Raw genomic sequence first — 22,474 nt, 5'->3', positions numbered from 1 at the left:
TAGGAAACAATGACAATACTGGTAGTATTGTATTTTCAGGTAGACATATACATCCCTTGATGCACACCAGTCACAGAATATACAAGCAATGGCAAAACAATGCACAGGAAATGAAGCCTTCAAAGGGTAGCTATCGAGAAGTTGTCAGGAACTGATTTTGTTGCATTGACTCACTTCTGGGCATTTCCTAGATGATGACTGTGAATTGTGCCAAACTGTGTTAAATTATGTATACACTGATGTCTGCCTGGGACAGAATTGAAGTCATCTTTCCTATTTAGGACTTCAAACAGTCCTAGAAGCACAGCTTGGGGATGAAGAGAGAGAGAGAGAAAGGGCAGGTTCTGTGGTCTTCGATTCTCTGTCAAGCTGCATTATGCTATAAAACTTACTGCATGGTTTATTTAATATTTTTAGTGATATATGGTAAGCAAAAGATTTGCTCTCATCAGCTGCATTCTAGCACTTCCAAGTAATTGAGAGCAAGTGCTTAATTAAATGAAATTCCATAAGATTTATGCTTTGCGGTCTGAACAGCTGAACTAATTTTATGGTGATGAAGTTCCACTGATATCAAAGTCAGCAATATATAAAATACCAATAGCAATGTATGTGTTACATAATTATATGATATATTATACCTGAACCTAGAACATAACTTCTATGTTGGCTCAACCATGAGCAGACTGTTACAATGGTTTCTTATGCAAGTGGTTTCTTATACAAGAAGAGATCCAGGATATACAATGCTAGCACTACGCATATCCTGAGAAAAACTGCATTAATCTCACCAGCAATTATCACTGCTGAAAATCCCACGATACATCCACAAGGCTTACATACAAGAAGATGAACTAGATGACCCTTAGGGTCCCTTGCAACTCTACAATCCTATGATTCTAATTACCGTATTTTTTGCTCTATAAGACTCACTTTTTCCCTCCTAAAAAGTAAGGGGAAATGTGTGTGCGTCTTATGGAGTGAATGCAGGCTGCGCAGCTATCCCAGAAGCCAGAACAGCAAGAGGGATTGCTGCTTTCACTGTGCAGCGATTCCTCTTGCTGTTCTGGCTTCTGAGATTCTGAATATTTTTTTTCTTGTTTTCCTCCTCCAAAAACTAGGTGCATCTTGTGGTCTGGTGCGTCTTATAGAGCGAAAAATACGGTACTGTTCTACTTGCCAAGTGGTATTTCTATGTTGACCATTAATCACTGAATAAGTACCTGCAAAGTATTTTACAGATATTTTAGAAGACATTAGAAACAATAGACATGACATCATCTAAGATGTTAGCAGACAGACACAAGCAAATAGCTGGGTATTTTCCTCTGTGATCTCAAGCAAGATATATAGTTTACTACACCATAACATATTCACAGGATGATAATGGTACTCTGTCGCTAGCTAATCACATCTGAAAATGCCTTTCTCTTTTGTTTGATCCTTGTGTTCTTCTTAAAAAACTGAAACTCATTATTCATCACTTCAATACGTTGGGCAAAATCTAGATTTAAACAAAAACTGGATGGCTTCTTATCTGAGAAGGCAGGTATACAGTTATTCAATGAAAATGTTTCAACAACATAGACATCTGACAACAGATGTGTCACTAACACTGAGTTTATACATTATTGAATTCTTTAACATCCAAACAAGAGCCAGTCTATGCCTTTTCAGTTCCAAATACAGACCCTGGCTAAGGAATGCTTTCCTGGCCTTGACAGCATGCTTACTGATCATACCCCAAACCTAAGAAGTATAGTAATTATCAAATGCTACTGAGATGGCATGCTCCATTAATCTCAAGAACAGTGCAACATTTAGGGATATCCATGACCATAAATTTTAAAAACTCTGCGGGTGAATAAATGAGAACTAGATAATTAAGCAAGCTTGTTATCACATTTATTACCCCAGTTAGTTTAGCCTACTAGCAGTTCCACAATCAATGAAGGAATATATCTCAAACAAGAAACACAGGTCACAAGGTCAGACTATACATCTATCTAGCACTGTACAGTATTCTGTACTATGAATGGCAGTTCTCCTGGGTGAGGTCTTCCATATTACCGGCACCCTAATCCTTGAAGCTGCTAATGCAAGAGACTGAACCTGGGCCCTTTAAAAAAACAAAAAAAACCCCAAAACACTTAATTACTGAAGTAATGAGCTATGTCTCTCCCCAAACACTTACAATACTATTAACTGAACCTAGGGCCACTAAAAACCTCTAGGTGTGTACTAGTCCTTAGGTCAACAAAATCCCAAACCTTTCTCTTTTGAGGTTTCCCATAGTTTTGGAATCTTGTGGGTAAGAAAAACTTAGAAGGAACACAGCTGTTACAGGAAGAGAACCAACAAACCCTGCTGTGTAAATCCAGGGCAGTGGGATTGCAACTTATGCAAGGGTTGTGTTCCAGAGGATAGTGTATAAAGCCAAAATTGTTTTAACTTTGGAATTGCCCCCATGTGACCATCCCTACCTTTCCAAAGCCAGTGTGCCAAGCAGGCCTTGGCCTCCGCCCCAACACACACGGTGGAGAGCTTTTAAGCTTTTTGTCTTGCTTACTGGGCTCTCACAAGATCTCATGGGATCCTCCCAGAGTTAGAGCCTGGTAAGCAAGATTGAGAGCTTAAAAGTGCTTTCCACACCAGGAAAGAGCTTTTAAGCTCTGCGCCTTGCATGCGTTTAACTTCTGTGATATCAGCTGGTCAGCTGCCAAGCACATAAAGCTGCAATCATGCAAGTTAAATGTGCGCGCGTTGCAAGGCGACTGTATTTATACAGAACTCTTTGTCCACATTTTTACTGCTCCCATAAACAGGCACAAGTGCTGCTGAAGGCAAGAGAGCTACATCAATTCATATGACATTTATGTGATTTAACAGATGATTCACCTTTCTCGTTTTTCAAGAATTAGAATTTCATTAATGCCACTTGAATTATCGCACAATCACGGGGCAAATATGATATGCTCATCACTGCACACTTTGGCCAAAACTCAAAAACAGGCAATGCAGGACCATGGGAAATTGGAAACTCACCAAGGCTATTCCTACCAAACAAAGCCTCACCCTGCTCTTGTGTAGCAACTCACTTGTGGACATGTCATTCCAGAAAAGCAAAGGAAAGCTTTTCTAGGAGGGAAAGTCTTAGCAAGTTAGATTCAGTTCTCAGGCCCTACGTCCTAGGCCCAAACAGTCAAAACTGCTGTAACTCATCAAAAATAGCATGGTCCCATCAAGAGGTAGCTCCAGTTATGTGAAAAGCATGTGAACACATTCACCTTCACTCTACAATTATGCTGGTATGCTGAGAAATGAGAAAAAGAAGGGCTGTCAGTCTGTTGGGGATTACCACCTCGTGTAAGGTAAGAACTTGAAAGCTGACTTGGTTGACACACCAGAAGATATGGAACCTAAAAAGCCAGGAAGCCCAGAAGCAAAGTAGCTTAATCGGTGAGAACAGAGTTGACAGTAAGCAGCAGTCTCCCACCCACAGGCCCCCTTGGCTCACAAGGCCATTTTCCCCAATCCATGCCCAGCTGCACCATCCCTGATGACATATGTGATATCAGGTGATTGGCAGGTAAAGACGTAGTTACAAAGGAACATTCAGGAGCTTAAAGTGCAAGACTTGCTGCCAGGACCCTACAGCTAATTGGTGCTGCCAGAAAACCCCACTGAGATCAGCTGAACTAACTCCCTAGTACACTCATTGAGACTCATTCTGTTGGTGCTTAGAGTGAGTCCTTTGAAGACCTGCTGTTAACACCAATCAGTTCATCAGCACTAAGAGTAAGATCTTTTGAGATTGCACCATCCACCAGTCATGGTTTGCCCAACATCTGGCCTGATGCTTGGATCCAGTGCCTCACCCATGAGATATAGGAACTTAATCCATGGGCAATTAAAAGAGACTGAGACTAGAGGAAAAGACCCTGGCATTGAGGGCTAGGAACCTAAGGGGTTCAGGGTTGCCATTCAAGACTCTGGAACTTTCTTGGTCTTTATGAGTTGCATAGAAGGAAGAATTCTGCAAGGAACAGTGTAATTTGGAAAAGCTAAGCAGGCAGTGGGGTGGTATAATATGCTGAATTTCACATATTGATTTGAACTAGCCAGCTACAGACTTCCTTTCACATATTAAGAGCTATAAAAATAAGGAATTATTGGAGGGTTAACTTTATTACCCCTTTTAATTAATGTTAGTTGATCTAAGAGTCCCAGGGCTAAACAACAGGGTAAGAACTCTGCTGAGTAGTGAGATGTTTGCCCCCCAAATCAACTTATTGAAAATCCCCCAAACTCTCCAAGTAGTCTAGCTTCATACTATAAGTGTAATGGCTGCACAACCCCCCTCCCCTTTTCCAAAGAAGAAATAAAAACAACTTTAGGTGGAGGTTCCCAGTGGAGGCCCATCAGGCCTCTCCAGAGGAAATGATGTTCCATGATCACCGCTGCTCTTATGAATAATTTCCTGCCACAGAATAAGCTCACTGGGCCTCTCTTCTCTCTGCTGGAGCCCTCCATCAGTCGCCCAACAGATAAGGCTGTTTTTTCCTAGGGAAAGCAATAGACTGTGGTATACGGAAGGTTGGATGTGAACAGAATTAAGACACTATGCCGACCTTGAGTCTGTGTACTGCACTTCAAACAGGGTTGATCCCATAACTGAGTGGCCCTGCACTGAATGTTTGCCCCCATCCTTAATGGAAATTTCTTTTTTTTTAACGTTGGAATTCAAAGATGCATATAAACTTGCAATGCTTATCTACAGCAGGGGTTTCCCTCCCTTTTCACCCCTCATGTGGACTGGTTTGAGTGGGGATTAGAAGAACCTGCAGAATAGTACATGGGGGAAGGAAGGGAGATCATTCTGTCTAGCAAGCTAATATGCTTGTGCAGATGGAACATTTGTAGTAGTGCGATGTTGAATTCCACCCTATGGAACTAATTTCAGCTGCTCCCATTTCAGGAGTTTCAATTCTAGTACGAGGTACTAGCAACTGTAATCAGCTGCTGATTACTCATTCTCAGACTTGCTTTGGTCCAAAATCATTCCCATTCTCATCTGTGAAATCAAGAGTATCAATGCACCTTATATAATATATAACACCATTTGGGGGGGGGGGCATTTCATTCATTGTAACAGAAAGAATAATACATATACACTATTTTATTTTATTTTATTTCACAAGGGGTTCTTAATATGTTAGATGTGATTCAAGAGTTAGAAATAAAGAGCTCTTCCATCTACTGTAGCCAATTCAAGTCAAAGATGCAGTGTCTGCACTAATTATCACAAAGAGCCAACTGGCTGTTGGATAGACAAGTAACCATAGCAACCCAGCCTAGATATCACTCATACAAATTACACCAGAGACGTTTCTAGTGGATCCATCCTGAAGCCAAAGTGGTCACATAAAGGTGAGGACATTTTTCAAGGACGTTTCATAGCAAGCCGATTGGCAATGACAGCAGAATCTGCTCACAGTAACCACCACAATAAATTTCAATTTTGCTTTATCATAGTGTCATGAGGTATCCAGTGAACCCTGTTTATTGTATCTATAGAACTGATTATCTCTAGTAATAGAACTGCCCAGTATGTGCTGCACACAAAGAGATGGAAAAACTGAGAAATTTTATATCATGCGTTGTGTGAATAGTTGCACAAAGGTCTTTAAAGCTGTGAATCCCTAACAGTCCATGTAAACAAGGGAAACATTGTTTTCATTTACCAAGTAGCTGGCATAAAAGTGATTTCAAGTGTTCAGATTAGAAAAGTTGTGTGTGTCTATATGTGTATGTATGCACAAATTGCTGTTTTAATCCCTGCATTTTAAACAGAATATTCAAAACATAATAGGATAGTAATTTATTTGAGTATTTGTATACTAAAATTTCAGCCCCCTCAACGTGGTTCAGTTTTATTAAACTGTCCTGGGTTTACACTGAAAATCATATTAAAGTGCAAGACGTTAAAGACCTCTGTCGTGAAGAAGTTGGTCTGTATAGATACATTTTAATGCTCAAATACATTCCTTCTAAGTATAGAACAGACAATCAGTGGAAGTGGTCAACATAATTGTTGAACCACAGTTCCTATCGTCTTTGATCAATCCAGTCATGCTGGATTGAGTCTAATAACACCTGGAGGACACCATGTTGGCTATCCTTAATCTATGGTGTCTAATATCCTTGCATCACATACCACTTGATATAATCAAATTTTGCAGGATGTAACACACCACACTCAGTAAGGTTAATGATGCAGAACTCAAATATGGGGTCTATCAATCGGGGTCTGACCTATCATTATGTAAAGTGATGCAACCACCAAAAGCAGCCAATTCTGGATGGTGGCAGCAGTCCTCTGGCTGTTCCTCCTGGCCATGCCCTTCTGCTGGAGGGCACAACTGTATGTGTCATGCACTCCAATAAAATAGCTTGCTGCCCTCAGGTGCAGTGAAAAACATTATTCTGTTGGCTATACTGAAATAAATTTCAGCAACCAGTCCACTCATCTTCTCTACATGGACCATCTTGTCCTCTGCTTCAGGAAGCTAAATGTCATGGGCTGGCCCCGGCTCTCAGAGCATGAGATCTGGTTCAGATCCCTACATGCAAATGAGACCCTGCAAATGAAAGTGGAGCAAGTAGCAATGTTGTGTGTAATGTTGGACCTAAATGTACAATGCCAAACTCAGTTCTTAGCAGAAAGTTTTCTTCTTGTAATGATTATATTGCAACACATTTAAGATCTGGGTTACCAAATCCCTTCACACAAATATACCAGAACTCTACACCAGGTAGCACCCAGTTGTTGAAAATGTAATGTTGGATCAATAGAGAAACAGAATCTCTCTGGATTATGGAGGACACTGTAAGGATAAACTGGCTCTAAATTCCCTTTACTATGATGCTGACAACATACCAGGAACATCAATATACCTGAATATCAGCCACAACAATGTCACCTGGCTACTAAATTACTTAATACCCTTGGGCCACTCACTATTTCACATTTGCAAAGGAACTTTGGAAGTTCCTTTCTTCCTAACTTCAACTGCTGCTCCCATGAAGTAAAATGCTCTTGTATTCAAACCATCTAGCCATTTGCATTTACAGTGATCAAAAACATGTTACCAATATATATTTAGTTCAAAAGTTATAGATTTGGTTTTCCTTCTGTAGCTGTCGGAATGACAGTCTGTTGCACAAGGAGAACAACAGCACTGAATTATCAGCAACTGCAGACTCAAGGGCTAACCTGCTGTAAAGATGCATATAATGGTACATATTGACGTATGGTGTATATGCAGCCTGATACGCACACTGTGGTCTCCTTACTATGAATTCAGCTGGCTCAGTTAAACTTTTCCAACAGTTCAGTACTGAAAAGCTGAGATTTCTTCCCTGAAGACTAATTATCTTATCGTGATGTCCTAATCCAATAATGTTCTCCTCTTTTCATTCTTATTGCATTTATCTATTTTTGCATCCATTCACAGAACAAGCTTCTTTGGGTTTCACGGATCATCCTAAGCATGAAATAAGTAAATCAGCATATGACACAGCTCTCTCCAAGATTTGGAGATGATAAACTAGCTATTCTGTTGAGTGAGACATGGATGCTTGTTGACTTGGCAGCTGCTCTGCATTCAAAGATTCATTTTCATTTCAGGACAATCACATATGTATTGTTCATTCCAATTTTTGGAGACTATTAGCTTTTCTAAAGCTATGTAGACACAGATATACCGGTCTCCTGTCTCCCTGATGTGACTGAAAATGTCTTCACATTTCTCAACACCATTGATACCAGCTTGACATATGATTACAGTGCACATCATTTGAAGTGTAGGTGGGATACATAACAGTCTTCACCCCTATACTCATGCCATCATGGTACACATCACTGGGTGTTCCACAGCCAAACCTAATTGTCCTCTACTTCAGGCAGCTAACTGACCTAATTTCTCCACTTAGCTGGATCCAGGGAGTTTCTGCCTCTAACCTTTCATTTGCCTTTTTCATTCCTTTTGTTATTCTTCAGGTGACCAAATATCATTGTGTTGAGGACTGCTGATGTAGTCCCAGGGTAGCTGACCTGGTGCCCTTCATATATTGGACTACAAAAACAGTTTGGGGATTTCAAGGGCTCTGCAAATTTCTCTTTTAGCACACACAAACATCGAAAGAGGAAGCCAAGCAATGCAATTTGGGAATAAGGAACTGTGTCAATTGGTGAAATGAATTCAGCAACATTTAATCAAGAGAAATGAGATGGCAAGAGGAAATTATAGATTCATTACCAACATTTATTTCATTCATACACTGCCTTTCTTTGAAAGAAGTCAAGGTTGCATGGATATAATTCTCACATCCAGGCACTGAACCAGTTTAGACCTGATTACGTTTAGCAAAATTGCTGCATCATCTTCCTTTAAACCACTCCATTTGAGAATTGGGCCTTTTTTGTTTAGGAATCTGCATTTACCCTTTTTGAAAAGGGAAGTGGTTGTGGTCAGCTTACCGCCATACCACTTACCAACCTGGCAAAGAACCTTGAAAGAATTTGCTAACTGCTTTCCATATTTTGTGAAATGCAGTTGTACTGGCGAGAATGGGTTGCTACCACACAATAGTCACAAAAGGAAGTGGCTTTAGCAATGCATGCATCAGCTAACCAACTGTGGCTGAAACAGACAAGGTCAGCTATGAATGTCAAATGATTGCATTGGCAGTTTTACCATGTGAGGATGTGTAATTAAAGGAGAAGTCTTGAGATGGTAAGAACTTGAGATGTTGAGTAAACACGCAAGCACAGTAATGTATTAATGCAACTGCCTGGTCCAAGTGAATGTGGATATAGTTCACAACAAGACTGTACTTGATTCTAGGAAGTCAAGCTCCATATAAAGTGGAGTGTTCCATGTGCAGTGATTAATTGATTTTATTTATAATGTGGGCTTGATTTTCTTAAAAGCTATGACACACTTAATGTAAATCCTAAGCAATGTAGATATGTAAGTACAGCTAAAGGTACACTCCGGGTTCAGATTTAACTTCTTCTGTAGGCACAGAATATGTCCAATTTTTAATTAACTCATGCTTTTTTGCTGCTGGTGGTGACCTAGCAATTAAAATAATGGTTGGGTGTCTTTTCTCCCCTCCAAGGGTAACATTATAATTCCTGCTACAGAAATAATATTCCACATCCAAAACTTCAATTGTAATAATGGTAAAATAAGCTGCTTCCCCAAATTAGTCAATATGACATGTCGAGCAGAGAGGAAATAAAAACTTGAAGTTTGCAATCTTCCAATTTAAGAAGACGCACCACCATACAATTGCAAATGCCATTTTGCAAAACTATATGCTAGAGTGATTGTCACCTGAACCATGCAAGCACCATTCATCATAAGCTTAAGACAGAAGGGTCAGTCCAAGTTAAATGAAGATGTCAGGCAGTGTGGTGGAAACAAGACAAACAACACTTGTTTTTCAAAAAGGACGACTAAACATCTGACTGAAATAAGAACTGACTCTGATCACTGACTGTACTGAAGTGGTTTCACGTTGAAGAATTTAAGAAAAGTATTAAACTTGCGACACAACCCCACAAGTTACAGGCAACCTTTTTAACCTCTGTCATTTTGCATTTGAGTAATGAGTGGTTTGAAAATAACAATTCACAAGAATCATTCCTACAAGTTCCTGACTTCAGAGAGGGAAGGGGGAGAAAGCAAGATATCTTGATGTCTGTTTGAACTGTGGAGAAATGGCAAAGTACTTACTTGTCTTATTTGCAATGCACCCTTCACTAAGGAGCTTATGGCAGCATACTTGGGGCTGTTTTCACCCTCTCAACCACTGTTGAAGTAGGTTAGCTTGAAAGACTATAACCTGTATAAGCCTGCCCAATGAACTCTTAGTGGCAGATCAGCAATTTCAAGACAAACATTCACTATAGTAGTGTCTTTAACCGTGGGTTTCCAGATATTGTTGGACAACAACTCCCATAATCCCCAACCACTGGCTAAGCTGACTGAGGATGATAGGAGTAGTAACGCAACAACATCTGGGAATTCAAGCTTGAAGAAGGCTGCTCTGAAGCAAAGGAAATTAAATGTAGTGCCGTCAATATGTTTTCTAGATTCTAGATCCCATCAGGCCCAGCCAGCATGATGAATGATCAAGGAAAATGAAGGGTAACACATTGACTTTCCCTGCTCTACAGAATGTCAACACTATTTACACTACATCACCTGAGCTTTCAGAGTAGCATAGGGCTAGCATATCCTGACAATGTCTGTTGCTGGTAATTCTAGAAGTCTCCCAAGTGGATTAACTATTTGGAAACATTCCAAACAGTTTGGAGTATTGTGGAAAGAGACCAGTATAGAAGTGCTAATGGAAAATGCCAACAGCTTTGTGAATGCCAGACCTGGTGCAAGGGGACACAATGCAGAACCACTCTCTAACCTGTAAGCTGCACTTTTGAGGTGGCAGCTCAGAGTCAAACCATAATTTATTCACTGCTATTTATAGTAAATATGTGCTAGTTCTTGTCTAATGTAAAGAAACTGCTAGAAACTAGCATGAACACTATAAGTGGAGCATGCTACCTTTAATATCAAGAAATTCAAACGTCAAATTTAAATATAATTGTGCGCCTCTGAAGTAGAAGGAAAGTGTTTTCTAATGAAAATTAACAAACTGTGCCAGCAATTTTCACACAATATATTTTGACACTTTGGAAATCAATAAATAATTAGGATGCTGGTCAAAGCCAAATAGGCACACCAAAACACCTGTTCTCTCCTTGGCCATTTTCCCAATCAGAATATTGTGCATGGAGATTTGTTATTTATAGGGGCATGAAGAATTGGTATGTTCTGTTTCACTGTTCAGGTTTTGCCATTTTTGTCTTCATAGCAACCTGTGCTGTTCTTCTACTAGTGTCAAAAAACAGAGTTTAAAACTTCAGTTGGAAACAACTGCAGACAAGGGGAAAGGGCCAAGCTTGTTGACTTAGCTACATGATAAAAAGAAGATTCAGTACCAAAAACAGAAAGAGTATAGCATGGTTAGCTCTTAATCTTATGATGCAAACCATCCCATACATAAAATGCATCTAAACACGAGCAACATAGGTTTTGACTGCTTTTGAATAAAATGCTAAGCCTTAATCTGTTTTAACAAGCCAGGACGTAGCTCAAAGACTATGATTTGTTTCACTTAAATGATGGTTTGCTTCTCTTCCCAACCACCCCAAATCTCTTCTGTTGGTGGCTATCACAAATGCTCCCTCTTTGAGACTGGAGTGATCTCTGTGGCCATACCATATGGCTTAAAGTTTGCTTTGAAACAAGAGCCAACCCATCCCATGTCAAGCACCAACAACCAAACTGTTTTGGGGAGGGCTCATCTCTTTGTAGCTGTGATAGTTCCATAGTTCACCTGCAATCCCATAGTGATGGGTAACCACAAGAGTATAAGGACTTTCAACAAAAGGTGACTAAGTGTGGACTGAAGCATTGGGCAACTAGCTAATCCATATGTACCTACAGAGAAAACTCAGCTACTCTGACAGACACACAGAAGCATTCTGCCATAATGGGCACCATTTTGGACCTCCTTCTTTATTATGTATCCATAAATGTATCCTTCTTTATGATGTATCCAGTAGCCATTTTGGTCTCCAGTGTTGCCACCACAATAGCTCAAAGTGATTTTATTGCTTGGTGCAGTCCAGGGAATATGTTATGTTTACCGTTTTGAGCTTGAGAAATCCTTCAAGTCCTCCCCCCATGGAAACAGATAACCCCAACTTGGTAGCTGATTTCAAGGTCAACATATTTTGCTATGAAAACACCTATTGTTTTATCTTTTACTATTTATATGTTCAGTTTCTCTGACGTCTTCTTCTGGAAATGCTCAATCCTAAGAACCCCATGAACATCAAAGCTCAGTAGGACCCAACTATACAATAAATATAACTCTCCTTAGAAATGAGCAGTTCACAAACTGCAGAATTCAGGGACCCAGAAGGAAAGGTTAATAATCCAAGACTTCCTAGGGGCAGAAGTGGCTAACTTTTTGGGTCTGTGGGCTGCTTTCAGTCTTGGACAACTTCCTACGGGCCATATGCCAGGAAGTGGGTGTGGTCAGCTGAAGTGGGTGTGGATTATGAAGAATGCTAATGTGGAATTCAAGTTCAATAGCAGAAGATACAATACATTTTACTGTATGTTTGACTCTGCAAACATGCTAATGCGTAAGAGCCCTTTTTTGCTAAGACGGTACAAGTCTCAACAAATTCTTGATCCTATTCCCACAGTTACATTGTCTCCGGAGAGTTAAATATTATAAACAGAGCTGACTGTATAAACACATAAATTGTTTTTCCCATTAATACGTGAGATTTTAAAATTATTTTTGACAGAGAAAGTAAAGACACAATAATAAAACAGTGACTCAAGTTAGTGGCTTATATCCAATACACTTCTTCACAAAGAAAAGAGAGCTTTCCCGTCACCCTGCAATTTTTGTGCCACCTCCCATTCTGTTCTGGAGGGTCCCCAGTTCTCCAGAGCAGATGTTTGTGGAGGAAGAGGCTGCAGGGGCAAGTGGTAAAAATTGCCTCTCATAGGATATAAGATGCCTTGTACATAGCCGGACCATTGGTCAGACTGCCAACAGTTCACCAAGGTTTCAGAAAGAAGGTTTTTTCACAGCCCTGCCTGGAGATGCTGTGAACTGAATTTGGGATTATTTGCATGCAAAGCATGTACTCTACCACACAGCTACAAACAGTCTCACCTACTGAGCTACAGATTCCCCTCCATTCCATGAGTGAGACCCCAAATGTAAGGATCCAACCAAATGAAATTTGTTAGGATAAAGGATAAAAATTGGGGCAAGAAACTGGCTTATACAGCTAAGGGTTGTAGCCAAACATGTCACTCAGCTGACAATAAGGCTTGCATTAACAGAACTAAGAGAGAAGCATTATTTGACCATTTCCCATATAAACCTCTGAATCTGTTCCAAAAGGTACAAGGGCCCTCCAGAACAGATTTACAGGGGGTGCAGAGGGAGGGGGAATCATTGCATGTTGCTTCCTTCTCCATTCTACTGATGAAAACCTCACTCTCACCTGTGTCCACATAACCCAGCATTTTCTACTTGGTTAGCAGCCACTTTCCTGGTATTGAGGTAGAGATGTCTTCCGCAGCCCATCTACTCAGGGACTGAGTATTTTTAATTTTGTGGAACTTAATGGGTTGGACTAAGACCCATAACATGCTTAGAGCAAACCCAATGAAATCAACAAGACTTAGGATACTCAATGGGCATATTCTAAGCATAACTTTAGCCTGGATCTAACACCTTGAATAATATTTGAATACTGCTGTTTAAATACTATAAGTGTTTAAATTTCTCACCCCTTTTCAACTGTCTCTCTATTGGTGTAGAATATTTCCACAACAGGCATGTTGCCTGGATTTTGAATTATTAGATACCTTGCATCCAGCATGTGACCGGGTTTTCATTAATGGAGTTGTGGTGCACAGCTCAATGGCTTCTGGCTCATGGAAGATCACTGTGGGGAGAGGTTCCTTCCGAAGGGTTAAGACATTTAGCTTAGTCTTCAACATGGTCTGAAAGTGCTAAATGAAAACAGAAGGAAAAAAAGACAGAAGAATTTATTTTATTTTGCAGAATTTATGTGTTTAAATTCAAGACAACGAACGTGAAGGTCAATATTTCTACCTGACTTGTTCTAATGATCTGTGCAGTGACATGGAAACAATGCTGGAGGGAATGAAAACTGCTTTAAGTTCATGTAAAAATCCAAGATAGGGAGGTTTGAAATATATGCTTTTCTTTTTCATTTTTCAAATTACAAAGAGAGAGAGGAAGAGAGAAAATACATAACACAGGACATTGGAAAGATTGGTTTGGATCCAAGCCTACTCTTGTGAAAGTAGAATGCTCTTGAGCTCATGGAAGGTAGCCCTCTGATTCTCATCAATTCCCCCTTACCTCTGTAGTCCTCTATGCCATATCTTACATTGTTATGCCACATCTTACATTTCTGGGGCCACAGAAAGCTTTAGTGAGGAAGAAGGGACAGGAAAACCAGACTAACTCCATTGGTAGCTCTGCAGAGAGACTTTGCCATTTCCTTGTTTCCTTCCTTCTGAGGTGATTCCACTAAGCAGCTGAGCAGCCCTTCCAATGACCTCCCCCATCGCATCCCCACCCCATTCCTCTGATCAGCGGGAAACAGTTCACCAGCGGGGGAAATGGGCCTGAGAAGACTGGGAACTAGGGAGAGGTTAGCAAGTCAAACAAGAAAGCCCTGTAAGGCTGCATCTGGTCCCAAAACTGGGAGCTTCCCACCTCTCTCTATGGTCTATGTGTACTGTATAAGGTAAAGGTAAAGGTACCCCTGCCTGTACGGGCCAGTCTTGACAGACTCTAGGGTTGTGCGCCCATCTCACTCAAAGAGGCCGGGGGCCAGGGCTGTCCGAAGACACTTCCGGGTCACGTGGCCAGCGTGACATCGCTGCTCTGGCGAGCCAGAGCCGCACACGGAAACGCCGTTTACCTTCCCGCTAGTAAGCGGTCCCTATTTATCTACTTGCACCCGAGAGTGCTTTCGAACTGCTAGGTTGGCAGGCGCTGGGATCGAACAGCGGGAGCGCACCCCGCCGCGGGGATTCGAACCGCCGACCTGACGATCGGCAAGCCCTAGGCACTGAGGCTTTAACCCACAGCGCCACCCGTGTCCCATGTGTACTGTATATTTGTAGATAAATCAAATATTTCAAAATACCATATGTCTCCAGCAATCACTCTTCCAAAAGGAAGTCAAGCTCAAGATTTTCACCACTCATGGTAGTGGTCAAGGCCAGATTTAGGTTTGATGAGGCCCTAAGCTACTGAAGGTAATGGGTCCAGCTGTCCTTTGTCAACAACAAATTGTCACTGCTTTTTGTGTTGAATATATGCTACATGGTAATTTATGGACCTTACAGGTATCTAAAGCCATTTGCACATAACAAATATGTATTTTATCAAAGTAATTGTTGAACTGAAATACAATTAAGAAAAAGTATCCAGATTTTTCTCCTTTAAATTTTTTTTGGGAGGCCCCAAGAGAGTAGGGCCCTAAGCTATAGCTTGTTTAGCTTATATGTAAATCCGGCACTGGTGGTGGTAAGCACATAACACTATGCATTCTCAGGTTCACTTTCTCCAAGAACTTCCCAACATTCAAAAGGGAATTTAAACTATCAATCCATCACCAATCAACACTTTATTACAGTCGCAGACCAGCATAAGGAGGGAGGGGTATAGTAATTTAAAATCTATTTTTTAAAAAACCACTAAAATGAGTTAAAACAGAAAATATATATAAAAGTCCATAAGAATCCAAAAGAAGCAAAGAAAGTCTAAAAGAAGAGTTAGAAACATCAGACAAGAGTGAAAGAGAGCAAAAGGCTAGTATATATAAGACCACAGTTATCAGTCTACAGAGCACTCCGATATGAGTGCTCATTATATCTAGTTTGTGGCACAGGTCATCAAAGGCATGCTGCGTGTCTAAGTGCCCATGCAATCTACCTGCACTGAATAATTTTCCACAGAATATGCACTTCAATGTGCAATGTGTGCATTTCACTAAAAGCAATGCAGCCCCAGCAAGCAGCATCCACACTTTGGTGTGCGTTCAAGTTTAAGTCTACAAACTACACAATTATATACTTTTTTCAGTGTCCCCCATCTATTTTTGTTTTATGTAATCACAGATGTCCCATGGATGCTTTATTTACAAAAGCCATGTAATAAGAATTCTTTATACAAATTTCACGAGAAGTTCTCAGCAACAAACAATTAGCATACTTTACATAAACACAATATTGGTGACCCCGGCAAAACAGTATGAAAAGTTCTTGAATGAAAAGTTAACCACAGACCAAAATAAATAAAGCTATCATAATGGTAAGTGGTTGCACACTTGAAAAACCATAAACATGAAAAGTGTGCATAAGTAATAGCTGCTTTGCCATCCTACTCATGTATCATGCTACATCATGGGTAGGCAAACTAAGGCCCGGGGTCTGGATCTGGCCCAATCGCCTTCTAAATCTGGCCCGTGGATGGTCTGGGAATCGGCATGTTTTTACATAAGTAGAATGTGTCCTTTTATTTAAAATGTTTCTCTGGGTTATTTGTGGGGCCTGCCTGGTGTTTTTACATGAGTAGAATGTGTGCTTTTATTTAAAATGCATCTCAGGGTTATTTGTGGGGCATTGGAATTCATTCGTTTTTTTTCTTTCAAAATATAGTCCGGCCCCCCCACAAGGTCTGAGGGACAATGGGCCGGCCCACTGCTGAAAAAGTTTGCTGACCCCTGTGCTACATAGATGCACCAATATTTCCTTACTGTTTGTACAAGCAGTTCAGTTTCCAAAAAACGTCCGCAACAGTAAGGAAATGATTAAGGTTGCTGTTAATTCAAGACACTGAAATTAGTTCGAAGATATTTCCCATCAAACTTTCAAGTCAGCAGTTGGTACTAAATCCTTTCCTTGTCACACATTTTGCTTGCCATCCTTTTCTCATACACTTGGCTTGTTCTGATCTTAACTTATATGTCCAGACCAGACCTAACTTTGGTAATGATTCATAAGACTGAGAGCAGCCATTGCCAGAGCTAGGCTGCATAACTGCTAATATAATCTTCTCTTATTTTCCCAGTTTTAAACTATAAAAATTATATGGAAGACGATTCGGAAGCAAACAAGCACATTTATATTATCAGTTAGTCCCTTGTTGAACTTCATGTGCTTGACAAAAAGATTTCAATTTCAGCAGGCATTTTTAAGTAAGCTTTCTGTTTTATTATGATTTTAATTGATTTTGCCCATTGAATGATTTTTGTAATCTTATGAACCCTGCTTAAAAACTTCAGTTGTTGAGGATTCCTTCTAGCTGTGGTGAAAGTGGATGTGCACATTAGAGACTGTATGGTGAGAGCATATGCACCTATGACCAGTGCCAGTACCAGGCTATTTTGCACCCTAGACAAGCCACACACCCAAAATGCTAACATTAGTTTTCAAAAACATTTTCTGTGGGGAGTAAATTGTGCAGATGGGACACTGTCACAGTACCCATGATGCACATGCATTATATGCTACCTGAAATACATACCGTAGTTGAGGAAATAATTACTAAACATACCGTATTTTTCGCTCTATAAGACGCACCAGACCATAAGACGCACCTAGTTTTTGGAGGAGGAAAACAAGAAAAAAATACAGTATTCTGAATCTTAGAAGCCAGAACAACAAGAGGGATCGCTGCGCAGTGAAAGCAGTGATCCCTCTTGCTGTTCTGGCTTCTGGGATAGCTGCGCAGGCTGCATTCACTCCATAAGACGCACACACATTTCCCCTTACTTTTTAGGAGGGAAAAAGTGAGTCTTATAGAGCAAAAAATACGGTAATAATAATAATAATAATAATTATACCCCACCCATCTGGCTGTGTTTCCCCGTCACTCAAGGCAGCTTACAGCACATACAAATTGCGAAACATTAGACACTGAAAATTTCCCAATACAGGGTTGCCTTCAGATGTCTTCTAAACATCAGATAGTTGGTTTATTTCCTTGACATCTGATGGGAGGACGTTCAACATGGTGGGTGCCACCGAGAAGGCCCTCTGCCTGGTTCCCTGTAACCTAACTTCTCGCAGTGAGAAAACTGCCAGAAGGCCCTTGGAGCTGGACCTCGGTGTCCGGGCTGAAAGATGAGGGTGGAAACGCTCCTTCAGGTATACTGGACCGAGGCCATTTAGGGCTTTAAAGGTCAGCACCAGAACTTTGAATTGTGCTTGGAAATGTACTGGGAGCCAATGTAGTTCTTTCAGGACATGTGTTATATGGCCCCGGTGGCCACTCCCAATCACCAGGATGGGCAAGGATCAAGGAAACAGGTAGTCAGTTTCACTCATCCAAGCAGCCTGTCCACATCCTCAGAGATAACAGATTGGAACTGATCCCATGCAACTTAACTAGACAGGACTCTAGCACTCTCCTGCCCTGACCCTGCTACCACAGTGGAGTCTACTTCTTTCCAAATCTGAGTGACTTTATGTGAAAAAAACTGCAAAATCATTTCAGGAGATCTTGGGGTCCTCACCAGGCCCAAGTGGTGGAGGTGGTTCCATTATTAGACTGCCACCTAAAAGAGTCTCCTGCTGCTGCTTTCTGCAGATGCAATAGAGGCGGTGAAGAAGGTCCTCTTCGCCATCACTATCACCAATTGCTGGCTTGACGTTCAGCTCTAACCCGTGTTCGGTCCGATTCAGAATGAGTTTTCTGCCACCAGAAACGGGCATACACCTGCTCCTCCAATCCAGGAAGAAAAGCAGCAGCTGCTCAGCATTAGTATAAACCAGATGTCTGAGATTTGAAACATGAATATTAACTTATTTTGTAGGTTACTACCCACAGCAAATGTGTTGACTTTAACTCTGACTTTGAAAAGTTGTCCATTTACCTTGATAGTCAATGATAAAGTAATCACCAGTTCAACAGAATGTTTACATAATAATATGTACATTTTTTAAATTACGTAGTGTTTCATCTTCCTCACGTTATCGACTCAGCCAGATCACATTTCACATACTTTGGTCTTTTGCTACTACTTTGATATGTAACTATTAGCCCCAATATCACAGCCAAAGATATTTGGAAGGGAAACTGTTCCAACCAATACAGTCTTGCACAATGTTATAAAGCCACAAATGAAGACAGGTAATATGTTGTACAGATAAGTGTAGCCAATTAGAGAAGAGAGCTATTTGTATAGCTATGCTTACTTTTCAGCTATATAGCTTCATCTTGGCAGATTCGAGTATGGCCAAGGCAACCATGGCACAACTTTAGTTAGGGAGGGGAAAGGAAGAGGGAGATGCTTTCTGAGGAGATTAGGGAGGCAGAGCTGCCAAGCTACTCCATATAAACACTAAAATGGAGTCTGAGGTGTCTTCCAGCTTCCACAGAAAAAGAGAGACCAGCTTCTTAAGAAAACTAGCTGTTAATTCAGGATGTAAAACTACTGAAAACCAGCCTCTCATCAAAGTTAAAGCCATCTCCCCGCCCCCCATACTCCCATTAGAAGGTAGATTTACTTTATGGTCTTTATGGATTTTAGATGCATCATCCATATTTTCTTGGATGCCTTAATTTTAATCCCTCAGTTCACCATCAGAATTTGGGTCAGCGGGGTAGAAGCAAGTTTCTACTATTGTATTACTTTTCTATAGATTTTGGCAATAATCTAAAGTAGTGAGTTAATCTTAAACAAGCCCAAAATCTGGTGCAGCACATGTTGCAAGATACATATGCTTTCGTATCACTCAGGAACAATAACTACAACTCTATCAAATTCAATGAAATGTTGGAGTGTAAAGTTGCCCAACAAATTCTGATTGTCTTGAAATATACATGCTTTTCCAAAGTGTTTCTGTAAATCCTCTAAACATGCATATAGAAAGATTACTGGATCAGATCTTTTACCATACAGAGTCATGAATCTCTCTGAACTAGTGAGCAAAAAGTTTGGGGAAAGAGATAGACTAATGCAAAAGAAGTTTCATGTTATGTGGAGTTCTGGCCCAGGGAGAATATCAATTTCATATTTTCTCAGCTACAAGCATTACGTAACATTGATTTAATTTTCAACTATTTTATTTCAGCATTTATAGTATCAGCTGAGAACAACCACATCTGATTATCAGGGCGGGGGGAAATTATCAATGAAGTTGCTATTGGAAACAAATGCAAATGAACTGTTTTCTTCAAAGCTTCTTCATGCATCTCTTACTAGTCATCACAAAGTAAAACCATCACTTTTTCAAGCATGGGGAAATGAAATTATATTGACTATCTAGGTTCAAGGAAGAACAGACTTCATTTGTTTTAAAGCCCCATGCTTCTAAAATGGTCTAATATTTGCCTGATGTAATATAACACTTCACCATTTTGCAGAACAGCAAAGGTCCAAATAGCTTAAATAAGTATGCGATCAGCTTAAATAAGTATGCAAAACCTTGGGTAAATAATGTAAAATAAAAATGAGTGCCCAACTATGTTTTACTTCTTGTGCCATACAAGTTTCAATTGCACAGCATACGTACAGCACTCACATTGGTATTTCTTGGAACAGGGTTGTGGGAATAGTGCATGAAGATGAATAGGTCCTTATTTAAAGCGATGGCTTAAACCTTAAGCATTAGCAGTTCTGGAAGACAGACCACCTCAGCTCCAGAAAACAATTTATGGAATTCTGCTGGTGACTTTGAAAAACCATCTAAAAATGGAGGTAGCAATGTGAAGCATGGAGGGATAAAGAAAATGTTAACAGGCTAGTCAAGATTACAGTTTCTCAGAAGCCTCCCAAAGAAGCCAAATTAGGAAATCACGCAGAGATCAAATAACTCTAGCTAACATAGATGTAAGGCTACATCTCTGTTAAGTCTAGGGACAAGTTGTGCTATATGATGCTGCAAGATATGCTTGGGTGTCTGAAAACCTGCTGAGGGAAGAGTAGTTCCTAACAGCTGGGGCTGTATTGTATTATATTAGGAGGGTCTTTTTCTATAAAGAAATTCACTGGCTAGGATCCAGAGTCAGAGAAAAGATAAAAGAAGAGAAAGAAACTGACAGCACAAGAAGTTGAGCATTCTCAAAGTCAACTGCTCTCCAAGCCACTGAGAAAAATAAAATAACAACATCCTGGTAAACTCAAGTGAAGGCTATGGTTCAATGAGTGAGAACATGAGCTTATGGTACTGCGTGTTGCAGATAAGTGTTTAATAGTTATTGTACTTGTTTCAAAATCATTAAAAATGTGTTAAAAAAATAATGTTTTATGATCCTGGACTTCAAAGAAACTAAAAGTTTGGGTGGGCGAGTGGTGTAACTTGTATTTGTCCCTGTCACCAAGTGTCCCAACTTCCCCTTTTCAAGGAATGATGCATTAACTTGAAGAATCAAAGGACTAGAGGAAATTGCACCAGGAGCTCCTGCACAGAAGACCATTCTGTCAACACCTCCCTGACCTGAGGTCACATTGCCACTCACTTACTCTAGTCCCAAAATGCTGATGGGACCAATGTCTTCCCCATGCCTTAAGAGTATCAAACTGCTGAAACAAGCAGCACCTCATCCGCTGGGGTGGAGGGTGGAACTAACCACCCAGACTGAGCTGTAGACTTATTTAAATCTTAGTCTGAGTTTATCTGTTTCTGAAGTGCAACTAGTGAAAGGTCCACTCCAAGTTCGAACTCTGAGAGGGGAGTTTGGAAGCCCATAGAAACACCTTTGTTATTATGAATGCCCTTACAAGGCTGTATCTCAGCCAACACAGCACACCTTGGAGAACCAGTGTGCAGTAGTGATTACAGTGTCAAACTAGGACCTGGAAGACCAGGGTACAAATCCCCACTCAGCCATGAAGGTCACACCTTGGACCAGTCACTGTCTCTCAGCCTAAGCTACCCCATAGGGTTGTTGTAGGGATTAAATGAGGGCAGGGAGACCCATGTACACCAGGTCCTTGAGCTCCCTGGAGAATTGGTGGGATATAGGTGCAATAAATAAATAATAAGGTCCTTTCTCGTTAAATGAACCAACGCTGCAACCCTTTTCCTCAGGTGAGTCTCTTAAAATGCTGCAAAATTCAGTTGTTCCAGGGAGGTGCCACTCTTGCCGCTCCATGGCGTTGGATTCCACCTTGCAGCCCTTCTGTCCCCCTAGCAGTTGTAGCACTTTAAGCAGACACAGCAAAGTCTTTTAACACAAACCTTGAAAAGTTTGTGGCAAGTACCATGACAGAAGTGCCAGAAAACATGGAACATTCATTGCTGTGAATGCACAAACAAAACATGGTGGCATTTATTGAGTTATGTGATAAATACAATCTACCTTCGACTTGCATACCTCTGATCACCCACTGCCACTTCTGGATATTCAAGAGACAGCTAGTAGGAAGACAGAACAAAAGTATCTTAAAGTGGATTTTTAAAAAATGCTCTCTTAACTGTATTTTGTTGACTTTTCCAAAGACCACAATCAGCTCTCCAGAATACTACGACCTGTCCACATTTGTCTCTTCACCAGGTACTTGTGGGAAGGAACTTGCTGCTAAAAGCAAACAAGGCTAGGCAACTCTGAACTCTCTGGAAAAAAATTCACTTATTTTGGGAAGGGGGTATCAAAAGAAAGATACACAAGTAACAGCCAAAATTGGAGCAGGTGAAGGGAAATGGAATAGAGCGGCTAGAACACTGAACATCAGCAAGCCATGCTGCTACATTCTGTTACAGGTTCCACACATTTTGTGAATTTGTATACCATTCTTCAGCAAAATGGGTCT

At 40.5% G+C, this 22,474-nt stretch overlaps 1 protein-coding gene across 1 annotated transcript in view; it reads right to left on the bottom strand.

The window, feature by feature from the left end:
- The window catches only part of PID1 (phosphotyrosine interaction domain containing 1), a 91,790-nt gene that overhangs the window by 45,413 nt on the left and 23,903 nt on the right, over positions 1–22,474 (bottom strand). The window contains exon 2 of the mRNA XM_083443036.1: positions 13,539–13,685. Within this exon, the coding sequence (XP_083299162.1) occupies positions 13,539–13,685 (147 nt within the window). The remainder of the gene's footprint in view (positions 1–13,538; positions 13,686–22,474) is intronic.

This window comes from Podarcis tiliguerta, assembly GCF_965153285.1.
Source record: "Podarcis tiliguerta genome assembly, chromosome: 5".
NCBI lineage: Eukaryota > Metazoa > Chordata > Lepidosauria > Squamata > Lacertidae > Podarcis > Podarcis tiliguerta.
This window is presented reverse-complemented; position numbering and strand designations above follow the sequence as displayed.